Below are 23,949 nucleotides of genomic sequence, written 5' to 3'. Positions count from 1 at the left end.
CACTTTTTTTTTGCCCCAATTCATCATGAGCTGAACTCAAAGATCTAAGACTTTCTCTATGTACACAAAAGGCCTATTTCTCTCAAATATTGTTCACAAATCTGTCAAAATCTGTGTCAGTGAGCACTTCTCCTTTTGCTGAGATAATCCATCCATCAAAGGTGTGGCATTTCAAGGTGCTGATCAGACAGCATGGGGATTGCACATATGTGTGCGTTTGGCTGGCCACAATAAAAGGCCACTAGAAAATGTGCAGATTCACTGTACTGGGGGATCCAGGGGGGTCTGGAAACCAGTCGGTAATCTGGTGTGACCACCATTTGCCTCACGCAGTGCAACACATCTCCTTCGCATAGAGTTGATCATGTTGTTGATTGTGGCCTGTGGAATGTTGGTCCACTGTGCGAAGGTGCTGGATATTGGCAGGACCTGGAACACGCTGTCGTATTCCCGGATCCAGACCATTTCAAACATGCTCAATGTGTGACATGTCCGGTAAGTATGCTGGCAGTGCAATTACTGGGATGTTTTCAGTTTCCAGGAATTGTGTATAGATCCTTGCAACATGCTGCAACATGAGGTGATGGTCGTGGATGAATGGCACAACAATGGGCCTCTGGATATCGTCACAGTATCTCTGTGGATTCAGAATGCTATCAATAAAATGCACCTATGTTTGTTGTCCATAACACAAGCCTGCCCATACCATAACCCCACTGTCACCATGGGCCACGCGATCCACAACGTTGACATCAACAAACCACTCACCCACACGACGCCATAAACGCTGTCTGCCATCTGCCCTGTACAGTGAAAACCAGGATTAATCCGTGAAGAGAACACCCCTCCAAAGTGCCATCGAATGTGAGCATTTGCCCACTCAAGTCAGTTACAACAACGAACTGCAGTCAGGTCGAGACCCCGATGAGGGCAACGATCATGCAGATGAGCTTCCCTGAGACGGTTCCTGACAGTTTGTGCAGAAATTCTTTGGTTATGCAAAACGGTTGTTGCAGCAGCTGTCCAGGTGGCTGGTCTCATACGACCTTGGAGGTGAAGATGCTGGATGTGGAGGTCCTGGGCTGGTGTGGTTACACGTGGTCTGCGGTTGTGAGGCCGGTTGGATGTACTACCAAATTCTGTGAAACGCCTTTGGAGACGGCTTATGGTAGAGAAATGAACATTCAATTCAGATAGCTCTGGTGGACATTCCTGCAGTTAGCATGCCAACTGCACGCTCCCTGAAAACTTGCGACATCTATGGCATTGTGCTGTGTGATAGAACTGCACATTTTCGAGTAGCCTTTTATTGTGGCCAGCCTAAGGCACACCTGTGCAATACCCATGCTGTCTGATCAGCATCTTGATATGCCACACCTGTGAGGTGGATGGATTATCTCGGCAAAAGGAGAAGTGCTCACTAACACAAATTTTGACAGATTTGTGAGCAATATTTGAGAGAAATAGGCCGTTTGTGTACATAGAGAAAGTCTTAGATCTTTGAGTTCAGCTCATGATGAATTGGGGCAAAAACAAAAGTGTTGCGTTTATAATTTTGTTCAGTAACATGCATGCTCATTTGAGGCCTATATTTCTGACTTAAAGTCTAAAAGTGTGCCCACGATGTCAAATAATTTCAGGTTTTTCCATTTACTTCAGCCAACAATTATGGAGTTAAAATAGAATAGAAACAAAAGAACACACAACCATTTCAGAGGCAGATGATTTCAATTGTTAAAACAAAAATGGGCCTTCAGCCCCAAATAGAAGATGAAATGACTCGTTAAGAAGAAGAAGAGATGCTTTGTAATACTTAAAAAAAGACTTTATTTTTGGCTCAGATTATGTTCCTGCTCTCAAAATACCAAAATGTAATCTCCAGGTAAAATTGTGAGAATTGAAAGATAAATAGCTCGAGACTCATTTTATCAAAAAAGGAAAGAGAGAAGAAAGTGGAAAGATTAAGCTAATGAAAATATGAAAATAATCATTGGTCAGTCCAATTTGAATTTCAATTCCATCAATCACTGCAGATTTGGACATTAATTAATTAAACTCAGAACTACTTTTACAAGCCAAAAATAAAGTAAAAATCAAGCCTCAATCCATAAGCAGACTTTCACTAAACTGCAATGGGGATGACTCTGCTTTCCCGGAACTTGTCTTCTCAGGCAGCGCTCGCCCCCAGGCTATGTAGGACTCTGACCAAGTTTTTCCGATTGATCTCCAGTGAATGATTTTTAAGGTTAGCAAATTCAAGCCACCTCTTATTCAACACCTCAAACTAGTCATTTGGTTGACATGGTAAGAAGCACTACAGTTACATTATAAACTGAATACAGATTTTTTTTTAAAAGCCACATTGCCTGTGAACTTACAAGCCTAGCCCCAGGAGGGACTGATTAGTCTGCAGCTCTAGTATACACAGTGAGCTGCCTCTTTGTATTCAGCCCCTTCCTCATATAGTAAAAGCATTTCTTGACTTCTCATAAGACTGCATAATGTCGTGTGTGTCCTGATTCATGTCACAGTCCCAGTGCTCTGCAGTTTTTTTTTCAGTGTCATATATCTCCAATCTTACATGCCTGTGTATTCTCAGAAATTCACCTATACAATTTAAACCTGCTGCTAAGGATTAGATATGTTGAGGGTTAGAGCGCAAGCTTTTGTGGAGTCTCGCCTCACATGACTCTTGTTTTCAGGACTGATTTAATGAAGTCCCCGTGGATGCTGCTTGGAAGCCAAGCAGCCCGCTCCCAATCCCTATTATCAGAGTAAACAGAGGTCGTCGCACACGGGCGCAGCAGCAAACCGCCACTGCTGCTCCCTGCGCTCGGCTCGCTAATCCTCAAGGAAGGAGGATGGTGGGAGAAGAGTGGGAGAGAGGAGGAGATGGTGGAAAGCAGGCAGGGTAGGAAAGAAAGAAAGGAAGAGGAAAAGGCTGATGGAAAAATAGAGAAAGTGATGGAGGGGTGGGTAGTCAGAGGTGTTTGTGACAGAGGATGCAGGCAGTCAGGAGGGACAAAGAAGGAGAGAATCATTGGGAGAGAGTATGATGACATACCAAAGGAGAAATGGCTTATTGAATTAGTTGCCCCCCCCCCCTCCCCTTTTTCTGCCCTCATCTCCCCCACAGCCATCTTCCTCATGCATGTACAGTACATATTTGAGCCAGACCGATGCATGCTGGTTGATATTATTAGCCACTATTGGGTTTTTAAATGATTCATCACCTGGCCAAAAGTATGCGGACACCTGAACATTACAGCCACATGTGATAGTTGCAAAATGATGGGCATTCATTTGCCATTCTTCTTTGAAGGCTTTCAACAAGATTTTGGGCCCTGGCTGCAGGGATTTGCTCCCAGCCATGAGAGCGTCAGTGAGGTTGGCCATTGATGTTCAGCGTTGACGCCCTTTAACTGAAACTAAGGGGCCCAAATAATGAAAAACATCCCTACACCAAAATACATCCATACTTTTCATTATTCTTGTTTTTTAAGATCGATCCAAATCTGCCCCAAATATTCAGGATCATCATTATCTAATACACATGAATACAGTAAATATATATACTCAGCAGCCACTTTATTTCACCTGGTACACGTGTTCAATTGCTTGTTAACACAAATAGCTAATCAGCCAATCACATGGCAGCAGCTCAATGCATTTATGCATGTAGACTTGGTCAAGACATCTTGCTGAAGTTCAAACAGAGTATCAGAATGGGGAAGAAAGGGGATTTAAGTGACTTTGAACGTGGCATGGTTGTCAGGAGTATTTCAGAAACTGCTGATCTACCGGGATTTTCACACAAAACCATCTCTGGGGTTTACAGAGAATGGTCCAAAAAAGAGAAAATATCCAGTGAGCGGCAGCTGTGTGGACGAAAATGCCTTGTTGATGTCAGAGGTCAGAGGAGAATGGGCAGACTGGTTCCAGATGACAGAAAGGCAACTGTAACACAAATAACCACTCATTACAACCAAGATATGCAGAATAGCATCTCTGAGCGCACAACACGTCGAACCTTGAAGCAGATGGGCTACAGCAGCAGAAGACCAAACCTGGTGCCATTCCTGTCAGCAAGAACAGGAAACTGAGGCTACAATTCACACAGGCAAAATTGAACAATAGAAGACTGGAAAAGTGTTGTCTGATCTGATGAGTCTTGATTTCTGCTGCAACATTCAGATGGTAGGATCAATGGTTCAGGCTGCTGGTGGTGTAATGGTGTGGGGGATATTTTCTTGGCACACTTTGGGCCCCTTAGTACCTATTAAGCATCGTTTATTGTTGCTGACCATGTCCATCCCTTTATGACCACAGTGTACCATCTTCTGATGGCTACTTCCATCAGGATAATGCACCATGTCACAAAGCTCAAATCATCTCAAACTGGTTTCTTGAACATAACAGTGAGTTCACTTTACTCCAACGGCCTCCACAGTCACCAGATCTCAATCCAACAGAGCACCTTTGGGATGTGGTGGAAATTTTTTTCAGATACACACACTGTTGTATTTTGTGTTTCTATGCCTGTTTGGCAATTGTTGTTTCCCTTTAATTGTAAAATAGCACTATTGCTTACAGCTAACTGATTTTGTAACTTTGGAATTAGAAAGCACTGATGAGTATGGCAGTTGCCACAGCACCGTGTGTATGTTCATGCTGGCCAACCATCCCTTAAATCCAGGCTTTCTCAGTGCTGTGGCAGTGCCATAGTCAAGTGCAGACATAAACGTTGACTCAACAAAAGTTTTCCGTTTTAAAAAAGAAAAAAGAAAATGATAGTCTACTGTCAAGCCAAGTACCATTCAAGTATGTAAGTCTTGGAGAGTGATATGGGCACAATTTTAAAGTTTAATTGGCAGGATAGTCAAAGGCACAGGTGGTTATAGATAATACCATGGATTAAATGTGAGTAAGCCTATAATGAGTATAATTAGTTGCATACATAATGATGTAATCAGTATAACAATGAACTTTAATGTACTGATTAAGAGGAATGATGATCAGTGTATAATGTAAATAGTAGTGGACTGAGAATAGATCCCTCTGGTACTTCTTTGGTACTGGTACCTCTTAAGAGGGCTTGATTTACATTGCATTAGATTAAACATGATAAGTTCTCCCTTTATGCAAAACATGGAACTAAGTGAGTGAGGCATTGTTTTTGCTTATAGACTGTAAAACAGGGGTTCCCAAACTTTGACCCCTTTGAACCCTGTCTGACGTACCCCCATAGCACTGTCAGATGAACCCAAGTACCTCTTCATCAACGCCACCCTTCACGTTTCAAATGTGTTCATTTGAACTGTTTTAATCTGCATGCTATAGCTATTGAGTACATAAAGCAATAATGTTTTTATAAAATAAACCAATGTTTAGGTTGGTTTGGTCAAGTTTATCTGTTAATTTACGGATCTATTTCAACCATATATCCATTAGTTTTAGCAATTTATTCCAACTGTTTATCCGTTGCATTTAGCAAACTATTTGAACTGTTTATCCACTACTTTTAGCCAATGGTTTATTCGTTATCTTTAGCTATATATTAACCAATTATCCATTACTTTTAGCTAACTTAGACCTCTCTGCTCAATTGGTTTGGAGACAATGTTTGAAATAGGTGAAATAAGCAGCATTTGTTTTTACGTAATTCAAGAAAAATAAGTTTAACCTCTTGTCTGTCTTTAATGTTTTTTTCCCTTGATGCTGTAAACCTACTGATTTCACAATTTTCCCCAACTGCTATTAAGGATTGTCACAACAATGCACATTTAAAATACCTTTCACAATTGACCCTTCGCTAAGCCACGCCCCGAATACGCAGCTGGCCAATCACAGCGCAGTATAGGACTCGCTCTAACTGAGGTCCGACACTTTCATGGCTGCGCACCATTGACTGTAATGCAAAAGGCGTCGTTTTCTAGCTTTTTTTGGCTGTATTTTTCTAAGATATGGTCAAACGCTGTTCCTGGGGCACTTGTAATAGTTACAGTCGCTACCCAGAGAGGTTGAAAGGAGAAGTACGATTTATTCTCTTTCCAAAACCTGAAATAAATCCAGAAAAATGTCTGCTGTGGATTGTTCCTAATGTTAGTTAGCTAACGCTAGCTAAATTCCTACTGAATGTAACGCCCTGCTGTTCTGCTTTTTAATGATTGTAATAATGAATAGAGGCCTACCCAGCTTTACAGGAACAGTGTTGTTGTCGTTCATATCGTTGTCTTCTGTCTCAATCGTCGGGGTTCACTTGTACTGTGTGAGTGGTAGGCTTAAGCTTCTATCTTTCATTTTTTTCTCGGTCTGTTTGAGTTGGTTTGACAGCCTGAATACAACCTTCAAATGTATAATGACACTGCAAAACTGTCTGCTTCTTTCTGAGATCGCTTTTTCCAACAAATTTGACAATATTTCTCCGGGAAGTGCCGTAATAGACCGTGGCAGCGCCGACAGTTTGTCGGACTTAGCAACAGTAACTTAGGGGGCGGGACTTAGTTAGCAAAGGGTCAATTGCTGTCAAACTTTGCCTCAATTTGTGATATTTCATTCTTCTATTCAACCCCAAATGTTTCATACACATGCCTCTTTTGTATGAGTTTAACTGATGAAATGATAAATGATCAGCAGCGTAGGTTATTTTCAGTTGAATGACCAACCCATCCTTATGCATCTCTGTGTCATTCTCTCGTTGTCTTCTTCAGTTTCAAGACCATGGATTCAGGTTTTGGCAGGTTTGTTGGGTCATTTGTGGGCTTTCTGAAAAGATTTAGATCCTTTGTGTAGAAAGTATGCATGTGTGATGACAGTAGAAGTTGGATTCTGCTGTTAACTTTAAAGAAAAACAAATCTGTAGCTACACATTTGTGAGTGTTTCAGTTTTGTGTGAACCCAGTAGTGTTGGGTTCAGATAGCTGAAGCCACTTGGGATCCAATTAAATAGATTTCTCGGATTTATTGACCTTTGAGTCATATTTTATTTAGCCTCTAATATTTGTTAGCAGTTTTAGAAGTTGTGTTAAATCGGCTTTTGTTAAACAAAATAGATGAAAAGTATGATACTAACAATATAATGCAAGCATTTCAAATAGTAAAACCTAAATCTCCCTCCATTCATTTGTTCATTCACTCCTAATCTGTTTTTTCTGACATTGTTTGTTATAGTTTTCTGTCCTTGTATTTTCCCCGAGTTGAAGTGCGTTCAACATTCCATTCAGGAGTGCTGTTGTGTTGAGCCCAAAACATACTGGCACTGTAGGCTGTGTGTGAAGATGGCTGTCTGTACTATTCTCTACATAAACCCACTTCACACACACAGCTGCAATTTTAAGAAATTGTTTTATTTTTTTCAGACTCACTCCTCTTCCTGGCATATTCAGGCTAACTTGATTTCTTCTCTTGTCAGCTGAGAACATGCCTTCTTCTGAGGAACTCAAATACCCGGATTCCTATAATCAATAGTCTCAGAATTATAAAGATATTTTAAAAACCTTTCCTGATGAGCAGATGTTGGCTCTTCAGGTGAGGAATCAAGTCAACAGAAGAATTCCTGAATCCAAGCATCATTCCAGATTTACTGTACTTTATTTGCTTTATATTAGATGGTTACTATGCCCTGTGGATTTGTTGCCGTGCTGCATCGCAGTGCCTCTATTTTGTGCATGTGACACATAATGCTGCCTTGAGCTGCAGAGGCAGTGTGTTTTGGACTTGAAAGTTGGAGCTGTGGCTCCCTGGTGACTAGTGTTTCCTGCTGCTGCATGTTTCTCTCCCTCTTCTACTGTCTCATCCATTATCAATACAAGACGACTCCCTTCATCTATGAATACGCTAGCCACTATCTGAAGCTGTGAAGCAATCTGAAAAACTCCTAAACTTTTTGATGTGTTGTACTTCTGTCTTTGTGAGGACCGATGTGACTTTTAGACATTTTTGGAAGGTGAGGAAATTTTGTCTGGCCCTCATTTCATTCTTTCAAAGGGCTGTTTGAAGGTTAAGACTTAGTTTTAGGGTATTTGGTTTAAGGATATGTCAAAGGTTGGCTTTAGACATATAGTGTTGATGGTTAAAGAATATATCTGGTTTGTTACAACGTCAGCCTTATTTAAGTGGGTTTTATGATAATTTAAATAATAATTTAATAATAATTTATTTAAAATCATCATCTTTTGTGAACATTGTACACACCACGTTAATTGCTGAGATCTAGGATCACACCATCTAAGTATAATGAACAGGAGCAGTCAGATGTTTGGATATGTTGTGAACAACGCAACAGTTTAGTATAAAAAACACTTTATTTGCGGGTAAAACTTAAAGTGAGCACACCTATAATGGTAATAATCCCTCATTGCACATACATATTGTAATTACAGTCTGCTATACTATGGGCTTGTTTACAACTTGTTTGATACTCATAGTAAACCTTATTGCATTACATTTCAGTATCTTAAGAGGAGGGGGGGGTTCTATAATGATGATAATGTTATATGGTAGAACTAAATAAAGAACACCCTCAGGCTACAAAATAAAAAATAAATTCCATTTTGTACAGATGGCACGTCGCAGCCTGTGGGTACAACTGACCGCCTTTTTCAATGTAGCCTTACTAGAATTAACCAGAAAAGTGGACAAAACTCAGAAAATTAATCAAAAAGGACAGACAGTAAATAAAAAGAGCTGTGGACACTGTGACAGGTGCAACAAACATTATTAGGCTATGTAAATTAAATTACCTGACACTTCTTATTGAACTAGAGCATCACCGGGAGATGTACAGTATAAACAGTAGACATTCCACAGCTGTGGCAGCCACAAATTAAAAAATAAAGAGCTTGAATAGTTTCCAGCATCATGGATGCGTGCTCGGGATGATATTGCTGCCAGTTTGTCCCAGTGGTCACTCACAATATTGCAACAAAAACAAAATTCTGTGCGGCCCCAAAAAGCATTTTCACCTCAGACCACCATTATAAATGGTACGTCTGTAAAACTGCTGAAAGGAGGAGGACACCTCCAACTGCAAACAAGGTAAATTATTACTCTTTGTATGATGCATTTTTAAACCAGGTTTAAATAAGTGATGAATTACATTTGGAAAAACTTGTGACAGTAACAAGAGTACATGTAATTGGTTACTTCTACCCCTGATATTATTATTGCTGATAAAAATGATATACAAAACTACAAAAATAAGATCCAAGTTGTAATGAGGTGGAAGAAACCTTTCACGTTAGGGTTGGGGCTACTGATTTCAGTAAAGGTCCTCACAAGTATAGGAATACAAGTGTGTGTGTGTGTGTGTGTGTGTGGATTGACAGTAGACAGTGTTACAAACAAGGAGAAAAAGAAGTGGTGCAGTTGTGGCTCAAGGTGTGAATGTGTCTGTTTTTGTGCTGTCATGTTTCTCATGAACAGAAACATGTACTGATGCTTAGACAGTAAACAGGCTCCTAACATTATTATCCTAATGGTTTCTTGATATTTTTTTATTTTAATCTTATTTTTTTATATAATTACATTTACCTTTCCCTGTGACTTCTCCTGAACTGCAGGTAGATGCCATAAAGATCTGACCGGGACCTACACTTATTTTCAGTCTTCCTCTCTTTGTAATTTCTGACTCTGATTCTTTTAGGTTTAACTTTGAAGATGAGACGCCAACAACCAACTTTGATACGTTCCCAGCAGCCATCCTCACTGTGTTCCAGGTAACACACACACACGTGCGCACAAAAGGTGCACTTGACACCGTCTGAGCAAATGAGAGAATATTGACTTCATGGAAAAAGAAAGATTGTTAACAGTCATTTTAATTAGAGGGAATGACTGGTCTGTGTACCTTCTGTCCCCTAATGAGCCCGCTGATAATCCCTCAATTAGTCTGTGCTCATAACCCTTCACTCTGTAAAGTAATTTAATTCTACACTCTGCAAGATTTGCACGGTGCTTTACAACCCGCCCCATATCCCCCGTGTCGTTCTGACTCTTTTGTCTTTCTCAGATACTGACTGGCGAGGACTGGAACGCCGTGATGTACCACGGGATCGAGTCTCAAGGAGGCGTTCGCCGCGGCATGTTCTCCTCCATCTACTTCATTGTCCTCACACTCTTTGGAAACTGTATCCTCTTTGACATCACTTTATTAAAACTGCAGACTGAGTCAGACGGAGCAGGATCAAAAGGTGGAAATAGTTTTAGCTTGAAAACGGTTTTAATTTCTTCTAGGCGTGACCAGCTCCTCCATTTGCTTTGGATTGAAGGTAATTAGTGTCCATCAACAACATACTCAAATAACTTTGCAACGTTTAATATTCATACCTTAAATTTTCTAAACTCAGGTTGAATTATTAAGATGTTTTTAATGTTGCTTGGAACTGGGCCACCTCCTAAAAGTTTAAACCCCCACTAAAGGCATGAAAAGAGTTAATTTTCTGGCAAGCTTGAATGTGTTTAACAGCAATAATGTTGCAAACCCTCTGGAGGGCAGTGGGACGCATTTAAAACAAGGAATTTATCTTGCTTTTTTAATATCGACCCTGAACAACAGTCCGCCCAAATTTGACTGACAGATTTAAAGGCTTTGTTTCTAGTTTGGTGAGGAAAAAAAACATTGCACATTTCATCACAGGATATATACGGTACATCTATATTTTATCCTGAGTCCTGTTATTCAGACACCCTGCTGAATGTCTTCTTGGCTATCGCTGTCGATAACCTCGCAAATGCACAGGAGCTGACTAAGGTAGGCTGGGTCAGACTGTCTGAATGTTGTATTTGAAGACACGTTAAAAACATAGTGAAACATGTCAAGCCACCACCTGAGAAAAGCCCTACATTTGCAGAGGGCATCAACATGTCGTAATGTATTTTCATGGAGTGGTTCTCATTGGCTAAAGGATGAAGAGGAGCAGGAGGAGGCGGCCAATAAGAAGCTCGCCCTGCAAAAGGCTTTGGAGGTGAAGGAAGTCAGCCCGATGTCCGCAGCCAACATCTCAATCGCTGCGTAAGTGTCCAAGCATCTCTCTCCCCTGACAGCAGCTCTGTTAACCCACACTGGAGATAAATGTCCCTTTTGTCATTCAGTGTGTTGTCCTACTGTATGTTCTTCCCTCTCAGTCTGATACGTATGTATGTACTGTGTTTAATGTACCTCATCTGCTCCCACTATGAGAGTGCTCCTGTGGTGTTGCCTTGTTTATCACGCAACATTGTCTACCTTCTTTAAGAGTAGACGCAAGTGATGAAGCATGTTAGTTTCTGCCAGCGGTTTTCACTTACTTTCCCTTATTTTTCTTCTTATTTATTAACTCCACAGACACAAGTCTGTTTCCCCATTAAAGCCTAAATCTACATTTTGCCTCTTTAGTGACAAAATGTAAGTCAAGTAATGTTAAACTATCACAAAGATGGTGGAGTGTTGGAAGGTTTTGTAGAACCTTAGTTTTTAGATAAAGTGCATTTAAATGATTTATTAACAGTAACTTGGTAGATAACAAAGGGGGGGGAGGGGGTTATATTAATAATTACAAAGTACAAATACTCATTGTGGTGGTACTTTATCATATTGGGAAATGAAAAAGTGATATTAAGCCACCTCTATTCCAATATACAGATGAATAAATAAATTACACACTGAATTAAAGGTGCCTTTCATAATGGATCAATGTTTTTAAGAGTGGGCCAACATGGATGTAAGCAAAGCACAGTTTAAAATAAAAATGGAAGAGGAAAGAAATTCATTCAAAGTTGTCTGCAAGAACACTCTGCAGGGTACTTTTAATTCAAACCCGTTTTGGATACCGGCTTTAAGACTAATTTGCCGAATTAATAAAATGATGATTCTAGGTCAGCACAGTTTCCATTTGAGAATGTCATTATATACAAATGTTTTCACCCTCTGGACTTAGGAAGACAGAGACAGAGGAAACATCTGAACAGCGAGCCATTAAGCGCAATAAGGCAGGAAAGTCAACTAGCCCTATGAACGAGATAGAAGAAACCCTTAATCTCCGTTGTCAGAAGTCAGAATCTTCTCTAATATGATAATGACAGGGACGTCTTTCTAGACCCAGATAGTTCTTGTCATGCTAAAACTTCTGATCCGCCCCCACTCCACCACAACTCTGTGATTGACAGGTCCGGGGTCTCGTGTCAACGCGGAAATTAATTGTGCCTCCAAATTCAGCCTATTTTTAGAGCCTGGATGAACACTGAAATTATGAGAGTCTGTCAGGAGAAAGCTGGAACGTTTTCATCCTTATCAGTGATTTATAGCTGCATTATGTGATGTTGGAGGTTAAAATGTGCCTTCCTTTGATACCCATCTGTTCCGACAATGCGGTAAAAAATAATTATTATGGACAGTGTCTATATTTGATTGTGTGTTATAATTCTGTGCAGCCCTTTGTGTGACGTGCAGTTTCACACAGTCCTTTATTCTTTTGACAAAGTGATCATCTTTGGTTCACACTCGCTCCTTAATTGCCGTCCTACTCACTTTACTCAGTCGAAGAAATAGGTCAATTAGACTGTAGAAAATGATCGGCTCTGTAAATCATAGGTTAGCTAACTTTCCGATCTTTCCTCTTTTCACTGTCATTACTGTTATTGTGTGACTCTATGCATTACTTTCAGTGTTCTCAGAATATTTAAATTTGTACGTTGAACAGTGTAGTAACGCCCTAGTGAGTGAGCACATAAACAAGTGCTTTTGTTTTAAATAAACTGTTTTTTTTGTGCATTATGTGTGCTGTTTCAGAGTAACGCAGGGTTTCATTTCAAAATGACTGGAAAAATCAAAAAATCCAGATTAGAAATTATTTTGCAATCTAAATATATTTAAAACTCTTACATTTGTAATATTTCAAGATCATTTCAACTTGTGCTTTTCTTCTTCTTTGGAATGAAACTCCTGGACCATTTTCAATTTAAGTTTTTTGTCATTATGAAAATGTTTCCGCTAACGAACACTCCTTTGTTGCTGTTGTGTTATTGAAGTAGTTGCACAGATTAGTCCTTTACTGTAAGACAGGAGGGGACAGGTGGATGGACAGACAGACAGACTGTCCACCTGCCCCCTTCAGATTTGTGTCTCATTTTTTCTTTTGTTTTTGTTCTGCATGTACAGTTTTGTAAAGCAAAATCGAGATGCACTCTCTCGCAGGTCGTCCATCAACAGCATTCAGTCACCGTGAGTTATCACTCTCTGTTACAATATTCTCCTCCTCGTCTCCTCTCCTCTTCTCTCCTCCCCTTGTCTTGTTTCCTCTCCTTTCTTCTCTTTGTGTCCTCCTCGTCTCTCTTCTTCTGGTACTATTCTCGTCTCCTCTTCTTTCTGGTTGTCATCTGCTCTTCTCTCTATTTTCATTGTGTTCCCTCTTTTCTCCTACTTTTTTCCTCTCTTCTCCTGTCCCCTCCTCTTTCCATTGTCCTCTTTCTTCTTCTTCCCTCCTTGATTCCTTTCCTCTGTTGTATATTGTCTTCCTCTCTTCTCGTCTCCTGGTTTCCTTCCACGTTTGTCTCCTCTCTTCTCTTTGTTCCTCTCCTCCTCTGGACCTCCATAAACCTAAATAGTAGTCTATCATGTCTTCATTGCTGGTAAAGTGAAATGTATTTATGATTATTAAAAAAAAAAAACAAGTAATCACAAAGTGCTTCACAGAGCAGAAGACATAATTACATGTAAATAGCTCAAGCCCATAAAACATTTTAAGCTTTCAGGTCAGTGTGAGTGTAATTTTGAGTGTAAATCGCTGATACACAAACACAGTTATGTCTCCCTCTGGCCTTAACTAACCATTGTGTACTTTGCTGATGGATGCAGCTCTTCTGCGTTGGCGCCTACAGTAATTCATCTTCCGCTCTGTGCTCTCTGATGTGAATAATTTGCGTATAAATGTTTAATTTCTCTGAGCGTTGCCATCACCGCAGGCAGTTTGACATTTCCTGTCTGTTTGTTATGGTAGACCCCAGGACTTCACTTTAAAAGACAATATGAGCCGCTGCGATTAGCTTTAAGTTTCGATCGATGCAAGTGCAGATGGAAGCCCAGAGACGCTAATTTAACATCTCACCTCTTTGAGATAACATTATTACCAGAACTGATTTCTTTGACATTGCCCTTCTTGTGTGTTTTTCAGTGTGTGCGCGTGCTTCGTAATATATCTCACAAAATAACACTCCTATCCCCTCAGCGTTACATCTACACACACAAACCTTTCCTGGATGTCTGTAGCTCACCTGTCTGTGGATGCCTGTCCCGTGTCCTCTGTGTTTTCTGTCCATCTGTGTCTTCTGTCTATCTTTTAGGAGTTATACAGTCTACTCCTCCCCCGCCCGACGAATCTTGAGGTACAGGTGACCAGATGGAACAAACTTAACTAACCCATAAAGCCCCATGTAAATAAATCATAGAAACAGAACCCATATGCACTGCCTTCACACACATGATAGATGGAAATAAGGACACATCAAAGGTTGTGTTTTTGATTATTTCCTCTGCTAAAGAGAACCTCATGTTCCTCAAAAAATCTCATTTCACTCATTAGTTTGATCTCTTACCAAATCTTCCCCATTCAGGAATCATCTTGTTGTTTGCCTTAAAGAGGATAGCCCATAGCATGTTTTTCATGTTTGCGCCATTTACACATGACATGAGTCAAACAGAATTTGAAAATGTATTTATTTTTGCCAGATGAGTGACATATCAGACAAATCAAATTTTTGACAGCTGCTGGGAAGCCAACATAATAAAAAGACCTGTTGTCTGTTGTAGGAGTTAAACAAGAGTAACAGAACTGCATGTATATTTGACATAGTGGATCAGATTGACAATCACAAAAGCATTGCACTATTTACTGTGCTTTCCATCGTCCCATTATATGATATTTTATGCACAGGGGCTTTCCTATTGTTTATTGTTAGTTGGGAATGTGGATAAAACGGCTCTTTGGCCTCAAACATTGTGGCAAAGTTTCAAATTATATATATTTCACAGTTTTGTGTTTAAGTCTCACATTAGCAGCAGTTGAACTTTAGAATCTATTACTGTTCTCCATCTCATACAGTGAAATAGATTCAGAAAAGGATCTCTTTGTGGTCAGTATGGACAGGAGGAACAGCAAATGGACATTTTTTCAGTGCACATACAAAAGTGAACCTAAGTCTCATATCTGATAGGTGCACCATGCAGAAACTCAACTAAACTTTTCAATAGATTTTTACAACGAGCAGGTGTCTTAGTGGGCAACACCAGAATTGTGATCTAACCGTATATTGTGAAATCAAGCCTGGAATATTTTCCTCTTGAGGAATGTCTGGGATTGATAAATTAGATGCTGTCGTTTTAAAGACCTACCTCTGATATCTCTTAAGTTACATGTGCACAGCTTTACATTTGTTACATTAAATCAAATATAGAAAGAAAGTTCAGTTATGTAAATCTTTCATTTCGGCTAAACAAGTTTTTTTTTGACTATATGAAACAGGTTTTAGGCAGTTATGCGCATCTGTTTTACGCCGGGCCACACAGCCTGTGTGTGTGTTGCGGTACGTCTTGCGTTTCATTTCCCAACTAACTGGTTAGAGCAGCCACACAGCCTGCGCTGTGACAATGGTGTGGTGATAGTCTCATGGACATCACACCAGCAACATTACACCTTTCGCTACAGTTTGAATATCTGAATAACATCTGAATATGTCAGACATGAAAAACCTCCTGTATCTGTTCCAGATTAAAAGCACTCTAGCATTGCTGTGGACACAATTACTTCATTTGTTAACGAGGATTTTATTGTGTATTGTATTTATCAAAGGCAAACTCAACTTGTCTGTGTGCAAGATGCAGCAGTTCAGCGAGGGAGCCATCACGCTCGGGTAGAGGTGGTCAGCATGGCCCTAGTGTCAGTCCATAAAAAGTATGCTTTGAGTCAGTTCTTAGTCATTTGAACAGTTCAAGGAGGAAGCCTTGAAAATCAATGCATGAAAACACTGCTTTTCCACAACAAAACAGTAGTAAGTCATTCAGAGAAGAAAAACTTACCACATTACTACAGATATTTTGCACCACGCGCCTGGTAGTTGGTGCAGGTTAAATCAGTTAAAAACATGCTAATAAAACTACCTCACCCAGGCAAACCCTAACAACTCTGTAGAGACAGTATGCATTTTGATCACCACTGGTGAAAAGTTGCCAGAAGTGTGACAGAATGTTTTTTAAAAGCTTCTATTAAAACCACGTGGGAAGACTTTAAGGTTCAGGGCTCAAAATAAGGTCATGATCTGGTCAGTCATGACAACAGAATGTAAAGGTGCTCAGCATTAGACAAACTACCATCTTAGCTGGGAAATGAAAAATAATCATATTTTGCAGTGGATATCTAAGCTACTTCTCCATATAACACTCAAGCATGGTAAGTGAAAGCTTGACCATGGTGAACATTTGTGCTAATGCATCCATAGACCACCTTGTGCCTGGATCTTTATTACTTACGGGCTTGAAGACTAGAATTAAATAAATATATTATATTATATATTATAGAGGATGGTGTGACTATGGATGAAATTGTGGATGATGATGTTCAACCAAAGCCCATACAACAAAACTACTCATGAAGTACAGAAAAACACGACACATGAACATTTTCATATGATCTTGTCCTGTGGGTTTGATTCCTGTGTGCAGTAAGGAGCAGCAGCGGTCAGCAAAGGCCATGTCAGTGTGGGAGCAGAGGACCAACCAGCTGAGGAAACACAACATGAGGGCGAGCACCGAGGCTTTGTTCAACGAGCTGGACCCCGAGGAGCGCCTCCGGATTTCCTCCGCCCTCCACCTGCATCCTGACATGAAGACCCACCTGGACCGGCCACTCGTGGTGGAAGCCAGGGACGGCGACAAACCCAGCAAGCCCCCTGATGGGGGACAAGAGGAGGCAGCAGATCCACAGCAGGATGGGTTGGGAGACAACTTTCACACGCACTCCAGAAGGAATCACAGGCACCGCGACAAGAACGGGGAGAGCAGGGATGGAGGCAACGGGCGGGGAGGGAGGCACCACACCCATCACAGCCGGGGCAGGGATCACAACGGCGACAGTGCCCCGACAAAAGAGAGGAGAGGGGAGAGAAGCCACAGCCGCGATGGAGGGCAGGGACACAGGCACCACCACCAGGCCGGCTCCCCTGAGGAGGAGGCCAATGACTTACGAGGAGGAGGAGAAGAAAGGGGGCATCGCCACCATCACTCCCATCGTCCACTGAAAGAGGGGAACGGGATGATAGCAAATGGTGCACAGGGAGAGCGCAGGGGGAAGGGGGGAGGAGGAGGGGATATTAATGGAGAGAGGAAGGGACGCTGCTCTCGTATGGTCAGAGCTCAGTCTACACTGGATGGAGAGGACTCCAATAAGAACAAGAATGGGACCAAAGGTAACAGGTAAGACTGCAGACATTATATTATATACATCAAGATATACTGTATATTATATTGTTGGTGATATTAAATGTTTTTTCATAATTAATAACTTTACAGTGGCCTTACTGTAGACTGTTATCCTACATCACAATCCAAAAAAACAGAAGTGCACAATATAGCTGTTTTTATTTACAAGCTGGGTCTTGTTTTTTACTTTTGACATGTTGCGCACCAACTTTATTGCTGCTGTGTTGCCTGTAAAGCTCTGTCTAGCATTGTCATCATCTGTCCTGGCCACCACCTGTCTCTGCAATGAAACTGATGAGTTGAATATTGTCATCTGGTTCAAATAACAGAAAAATCAATAGACTCAGGTTGTAAAAAAACCCAAAAACAACTAGGCAATCTTGAGATGGGATTATAACAACCGCGACACCCGCCAACATGTTGACGTGAGTACTCAGTGGTCATCACTACGTTATTACATGAGTACTCATGGGTCGGACCACACGCATCTTTGAACTTGGACTTCATTTTGACCTCATCTACACTACCTATAACTATAGTTTTGTGACTGTATCTGGTGTTCTTGTGATGCTGTTGCGTTGACAAAATCTGTCCTAAATCTGACTAAAAACTACTTCGGTGTTAGTTCCCACTACAGTAAGAGTCTCCTGCCATGATGACGCACACACAGACTCACAAGGTGAAAACAATACCAGCCACGCTGTCTCGGCTGGTAAATAATAGATAATGATGATAAAAACTATATATATGCAAATGTTTTCACCTGGTGGCCCTGCTATGAATAATAAGTGATAGGACAACAAAAGACAGAAACAGATAAGCACTTTTTTGCTATGATCTTAGTGATTGCCCCCCCTCCCCCCAAAAAATCTCACAGTTTCAGTATTTTTTTTGCTAAAGCACAGTTCTGAATATGAATTTACAGGCATACATTATGTAACATACTGTACTTCTGTATATTCTGAAATATCAGAATATGCACTGTGCCTTAATTATACAGGTCTTTGTCACTGGAAATGCTCTAATGTAGCATCTCAGTGTCAGCTCATAGTTTTTCTTCTCTCACTGTGATGCGTCAAAGCTATGGGTGAATGTGCTTGAGATGCACATCATTTCACTTTGGCTCTACACTTTCTTTTCATCTCCTCATACTAAATAGTCAAGATGATTTCTTATTATTTGGAACAGAGAGCAGCAGGGTCCAAAATTGTCTTTTTGATCACTGCCCGCTGTATCTGTGAAAGAGACACATTGGATACTCAATTCCTCCTTATTGAGTAAATATAGGATTGAACAGTTTGCAAAAGAAATATCAGATTTTTTAGAATATGAATATTTTGAAAAATTATATTCACAACCTCAGGTCGTCAATGTCCAGAAAATGGAGACATTACTTAAATCATTAAACTTGCCAACCCTTACGACAGAACGATAAAGCACTAATCTCACAGGTAACAAAGAAGAAATTTACTCGGCTATAGCCAGATTGAAAGCTAAAAAATCTCCGGGGACAGATGGATTCACTTCTAAATGGCACAAAAGTCTGAAAGAGGCTCTGACACCTATTTTATTAACTGGGTTCTGACAAAAGGGGAAACTCCAGAAGCAATCATTTCAGTAAGGGAGGGAATGAAAAATGAGATACTACAGATAGCAAGAGACAGAAACTACAGACCAATAAGTTTGCTAAACTTCTATAACAATTGTTAAATCAATAAAAGATCTTATCAGACATATAAATAAAATAAAAAATACAGGCTATGCTGATAAGTTTGGATGGAAAGTCCTATCTAATGTTAAAAAGAATTCGGGGTTTAACCAAGTAATCATTAAGACATTAGAAACCCCAATCAGCAGGTCATCAGCTGGACTGAAAATCAATGGCAAGCTCACTGATTACCAGTCGTGACAGTGTGGCTGGTATTGTTCATATGTCTGTCTGTCTGTGGACAGATTTTCAATGTAATCATGTCATAACCATGCACGATGCAGTCACAAAGCTTTACAGGTGTGTAGCTGAGATCGAAATGAAGGCAGATATCAAAGATGGGTGTGGTCTTAACCATGAGCACTTATGTAATAATGTAATAATGTAGCAATGACTACTGAGTACTCATGGGTCAGAATGTAAACATGTTGGGATCTCTACTTCTCCTCAGTTAGAGGGAGACAGAGCGGCCCGTTAAGTCCACTTCTATTCGCAATTGTTACTGAACCAAAGTCACAATAGATTAGACAGAGCAACATTATTAAAGTGCTGGAGGAATAAGGGTCATACTCCAGCTATAAACTAAATGGGAAAAGGGGAAATTATAGCAGATATTAATAGATATGATTTAATTTCTTATCTGAATATCAGTTCACATATGGTAAAGATGAATATCCTACCAAGACTTGTATATTACTTCTAATCAGTAACTATTGAAAAAAGTATTTTTGGGGTGGCATAAAGTTATTTCTAGATTTATTTGGTGCTGGAAAAACAGACAAGAGTGAAATATAAAACTCTACAGGTACCAAAGGAGAGAGGTGTACTGGATTATTATAGAGCAGCTCAATTTCAGCCACTACTGTAGGTGTCTGGTGTAAACCCCACTATAGATCACTAATAGAAAGCTCAGTGGGGAAAGGACCACCGGTTAACAAATAGCTGGAGACCCTTCATTAAAACTAGCTCCTAGCTCTTTATGGAATTAAATCATTAATAAGCGCCGATTGAAGGGCTGGACTGAAATCTTCAAATGGTTTCGCTATGACCTGTACATCATGCCCAGTAAATATGACACGAGGTTTAGAAGCTGGACTGGAAATTGTCTTAATGAGTATTGCTCACTTGGGGGTGGCTGGGGCTCAGGAGGAAGAGCAAGTCGTCCACTAATCAGAAGGTCGGCGGCTCGATCCCCAGCTCCTCCAGGCTGCGTGTTTCTGTTCCTGATGAGCAGTTTGCACCTTGCATGGCAGTCACTGCCATCAGTGTGTGGATGGGGTGAATGTGACATGTAGTGTGAAGCGCTTTGAGTGGTCAGAAGACTAGAAAGGCTCTTTATAAGTATTGTCCATTTAGGTACATATGAGCTTTCAGGACTGTAAGGGAATCAGGATTACAAATCACAACTTTTATTGGCAAGAAATTTCCAAAAGATGACACTTCACTGGGTAAAGAAATCCTTGATATTTTTCAAAAAGCCTATAAAGGTGCTACTTGCAAAAATAACTTAATTTAAATTATTTTTTGCTCTTCAAAAGTTAAAAAGACACCATACTTGAAAATTAAAAGAAGATAGGATGCAGAGGGTAATTTCACACTAACACTGGACTAATGGAACAGGTTCTGCAGACAGCAATGGTTAATGACACGCTCTCCCTCCTAGAGAGAATTCATCGGGAAGAATGTGACTTCTTTCTTCTGTGCTCCAGCGCAAAAGACTAAATACTTTTGTCCCTAAAATCATGTATTTTGGTGTGATCTAGAAGCACTTCACCGTGCAAAGCAGGCTATATACTTGTTGAGGGTGTTGTTACTGGCATGCCAAAAGGCTTTGACCATACATACATACTAACCATAAATGACTGGAACAAATTGCCTTGGATTTTATAGTGCAGCAATATTCTTAGATTAAGGGCCTATCTTCCAATTTAAAATAATTTTCCTTTGTGCAGAACTATTACAGGTTGATATGAAAGTGTACATACCTATATGGATGTGTGTATGTGTGTGTAAGTAGGTGTATGCATGTGTATATCCAGTGTATCCAACAAAATTAATTCTCCATGAGTTGTTTTTGGCTTAAATTTAATATTCTAAGACACAATGTAAGACATAGTAAGAATAATAGACTATTTGCATCAGTTTGCAGTTATTAATAAACACCACTAGTGTGTGTTTGGATACCAGCAACAACTCTTTCTAGTTTGTTGCCACAATCTTTCTCATAGGGATCTCATTTGGCAGAAAAAGCTTGAAGCATCCTGAGAGCAAAATATAATGATGCCTGCGAAAAGATAAACATCTCTTTCCCCAGGGAGAGGCAGTCAGATGCGGACGAGGATGGCCTCGCCTCCAGTCCTCTGCAGCCAGTGTGGAGTAACTTGAGTCTTGGAGAAAAGCAAGAAGATGCTGACAACCAGAAAAACTCCACCAGGGCCAGCCAGGCCGGCCTCAACAGCGACGCCATACACATCCCTGTCACCATCACTGCCCCGCCTGGAGAAACCACCATCATATCCAGTGAGTACAGCACTGATGATCCAAATGTGTCAGAATAAGAACTCAAAAATAAATAAATAAATAAGCCTGAGGACTGTTAGAATATATAGCCATGCTAGCATCTCTGTGAGGCTGTTTGGCACAGCAATGCTTTGAGTTGAATGCCAATGTCAGAATGCTAACATGCTCACAGTGACAATGCTAACATGCTAATGCTAAGCAGGTAAAACGCCATGGCTGTTTCTCAATACCAAGTTCGGACTTCTGTACGTTAAAGCTCGGACTTGGCAAGTTCTGCTCGGGAGTACAAACTTCCAGGAACGGGAGCACGCAGTCAGTCATTCAGCAATTGGAACAGCAGTGGACTTAATGATGGCCAGACCCGTTAGCAGGCGGGACCTCACATCTCCGAAAACGTCATAGCAAATTTTTAAATCAGCTCTGTCTTGAGAAATCAGCCACATATTTGTAGTTTAAACAACTATATTCCTGCATAAAAAACTCTATATGTAAGACAAGAAAAGCATTTCCGTTTTTTGCCGGCGAAATGCATTCTGGAATATCTGGCGATCCGAAGTCCACACAAGTCACCACCGAGCAGCGAGAACACATCCGGGTATTTGACTGTACTTGGCTTGATGCGGACTTTTGAATTGGAACAGTACTTTGGCTGCAACTGATGACGTTTCACAAGTCCACAAGAACACAAGTACAGACAAGAATGCAGATTGAGAAATAGCCCATGTTTACCGTCTTAACTTAGCATGTTAGCATGCTAACATTTTCTAATTAACACTAAGCACACAGTAGAGGAGAGGAGAGAAGAGGTGGACCAACCAACTGAGAGACTTTGCCATCCATAGAGGCATGCTGCTAGCATGGCTAACAATCAACTAACAATTTTTTTCCACAAGCTCATACTACTAGTTTCATTTCTATTCTTTTATTCTATTCTAGTTCAGAAATACTGTACCAGTTTATGGTGACTATTTGACGCCTCTGCAACCACCATTTTATGAGAAATGTCTAATAAGCTGAGTTATTTATTCTACGTTTTTATTCAAATCCACAGATAATGTTTGTGCTTCTTTGAGCTAAATGAGTCTATTTATTTTTCCACACCAGTAAACAATATCGACTCTGACAACTTCCTATTTGGCGAGGACAAGAAAGATCTGGAGGAGGAAGAGGAGGCTAATGGGCCTCGGCAGATCCTTCCTTACAGCTCCATGTTTGTGTTCGGGCAAACAAACCCGTAAGTCATAATTGGGAGGTGACTGAGAGCTATTTTATACATTAAGTGTACTGCTTATTTCTTCAGCCCCATTTTTTACTTCATTAAAGCCTATATATTTGGGGTTGACCTAATGCACAAAAATCACTGTACAAAAATATGATTCCTAATTTGACATTAACAGGGAAGAAAAGATGACCTGCAATATTGAGTTTCAACATGTATATTAATCTGAAAATACCACTTGTTTAGGTGTAGGAGTCTGGAGCATTGTCAATGGGCAGCAGGCACGTTCTAGTAGTAGTTATCAGGATGTCAAATGTCCTCTACCAATGTCTGATACCAATGAGATCACATTCACTTACTTACACATACTCTACTATTTTCCCTTGATGGGTGAAAGATGGGTATTGAGAGGGATCTCCTGGATCAGGAGACGGGGGAAAGCTGCCGGAGCATCTGGTAGTACACAAGGCCTTGAACCATATTCAAACCCTCCATTTCAGAAGTTAACTGCCATCCTATTCTATTACTGAAATGAAAGCTGTGTCTGCTGTATCTCTCCTTTATGCTGATGATGTAATTATTTTGGCTTCAGTAGACAGTGACATCCAGTGCAGACTGGGGCGGTTTGTAGCTGAGGGTAAAAGCAGTTGGGAAGAGTGCCAGCACCTCAAATGTGAGGCCATGGTACTCTGCTGGAAAATTATGGCTCGGTATCCAGAGGGAATGAGAATCTCAAGATCTTATATGAGTGCAGATGCACAGGGATGCAGTCATTGTATCAGACTGTCTTGATGAAGAGGGAGCTGAGGCTGAAGATGAAGCTCTTGATTTACCAGTTGATTTATATTCCAAACACACATGTCATCGTGAACTCTTGGTCAGGTCTGAAATAATTAAATTACAGATACAAGCAGTGACCTTTTAAAAGACCTGTGATACAGTTCCTACCTTTGGTTATGTCAAATTATTAATCCCAGAACATGCAGAAAAAGTAACTTGTTAGTTAGCTTATTGAGTGTCTAACAGAGACTGACATATATCTACACAGTATATATA

At 40.4% G+C, this 23,949-nt stretch overlaps 1 protein-coding gene across 3 annotated transcripts in view; it reads left to right on the top strand.

Annotated features, from left to right (window-relative positions):
- cacna1bb (calcium channel, voltage-dependent, N type, alpha 1B subunit, b) overlaps positions 1-23,949 on the top strand; it is a 175,232-nt gene that overhangs the window by 95,937 nt on the left and 55,346 nt on the right. For all 3 annotated transcript variants that reach the window (XM_038733866.1, XM_038733868.1, XM_038733867.1), the window contains exons 17-24: positions 9,644-9,716; positions 10,010-10,127; positions 10,683-10,750; positions 10,905-11,011; positions 13,136-13,198; positions 16,691-17,440; positions 21,469-21,674; positions 22,779-22,908. In XM_038733866.1, the coding sequence (XP_038589794.1) occupies positions 9,644-9,716; positions 10,010-10,127; positions 10,683-10,750; positions 10,905-11,011; positions 13,136-13,198; positions 16,691-17,440; positions 21,469-21,674; positions 22,779-22,908 (1,515 nt within the window). The remainder of the gene's footprint in view (positions 1-9,643; positions 9,717-10,009; positions 10,128-10,682; positions 10,751-10,904; positions 11,012-13,135; positions 13,199-16,690; positions 17,441-21,468; positions 21,675-22,778; positions 22,909-23,949) is intronic.

Source organism: Micropterus salmoides, unplaced genomic scaffold, assembly GCF_014851395.1.
Source record: "Micropterus salmoides isolate LMB-PRFRI ecotype aquatic unplaced genomic scaffold, ASM1485139v1 Ms_hic_scaffold_20, whole genome shotgun sequence".
In the NCBI taxonomy this organism is placed as follows: Eukaryota; Metazoa; Chordata; class Actinopteri; order Centrarchiformes; family Centrarchidae; genus Micropterus; species Micropterus salmoides.
Note: the sequence above shows the minus strand (reverse complement) of the source record. Positions and strands in the feature narration are given on the sequence as shown.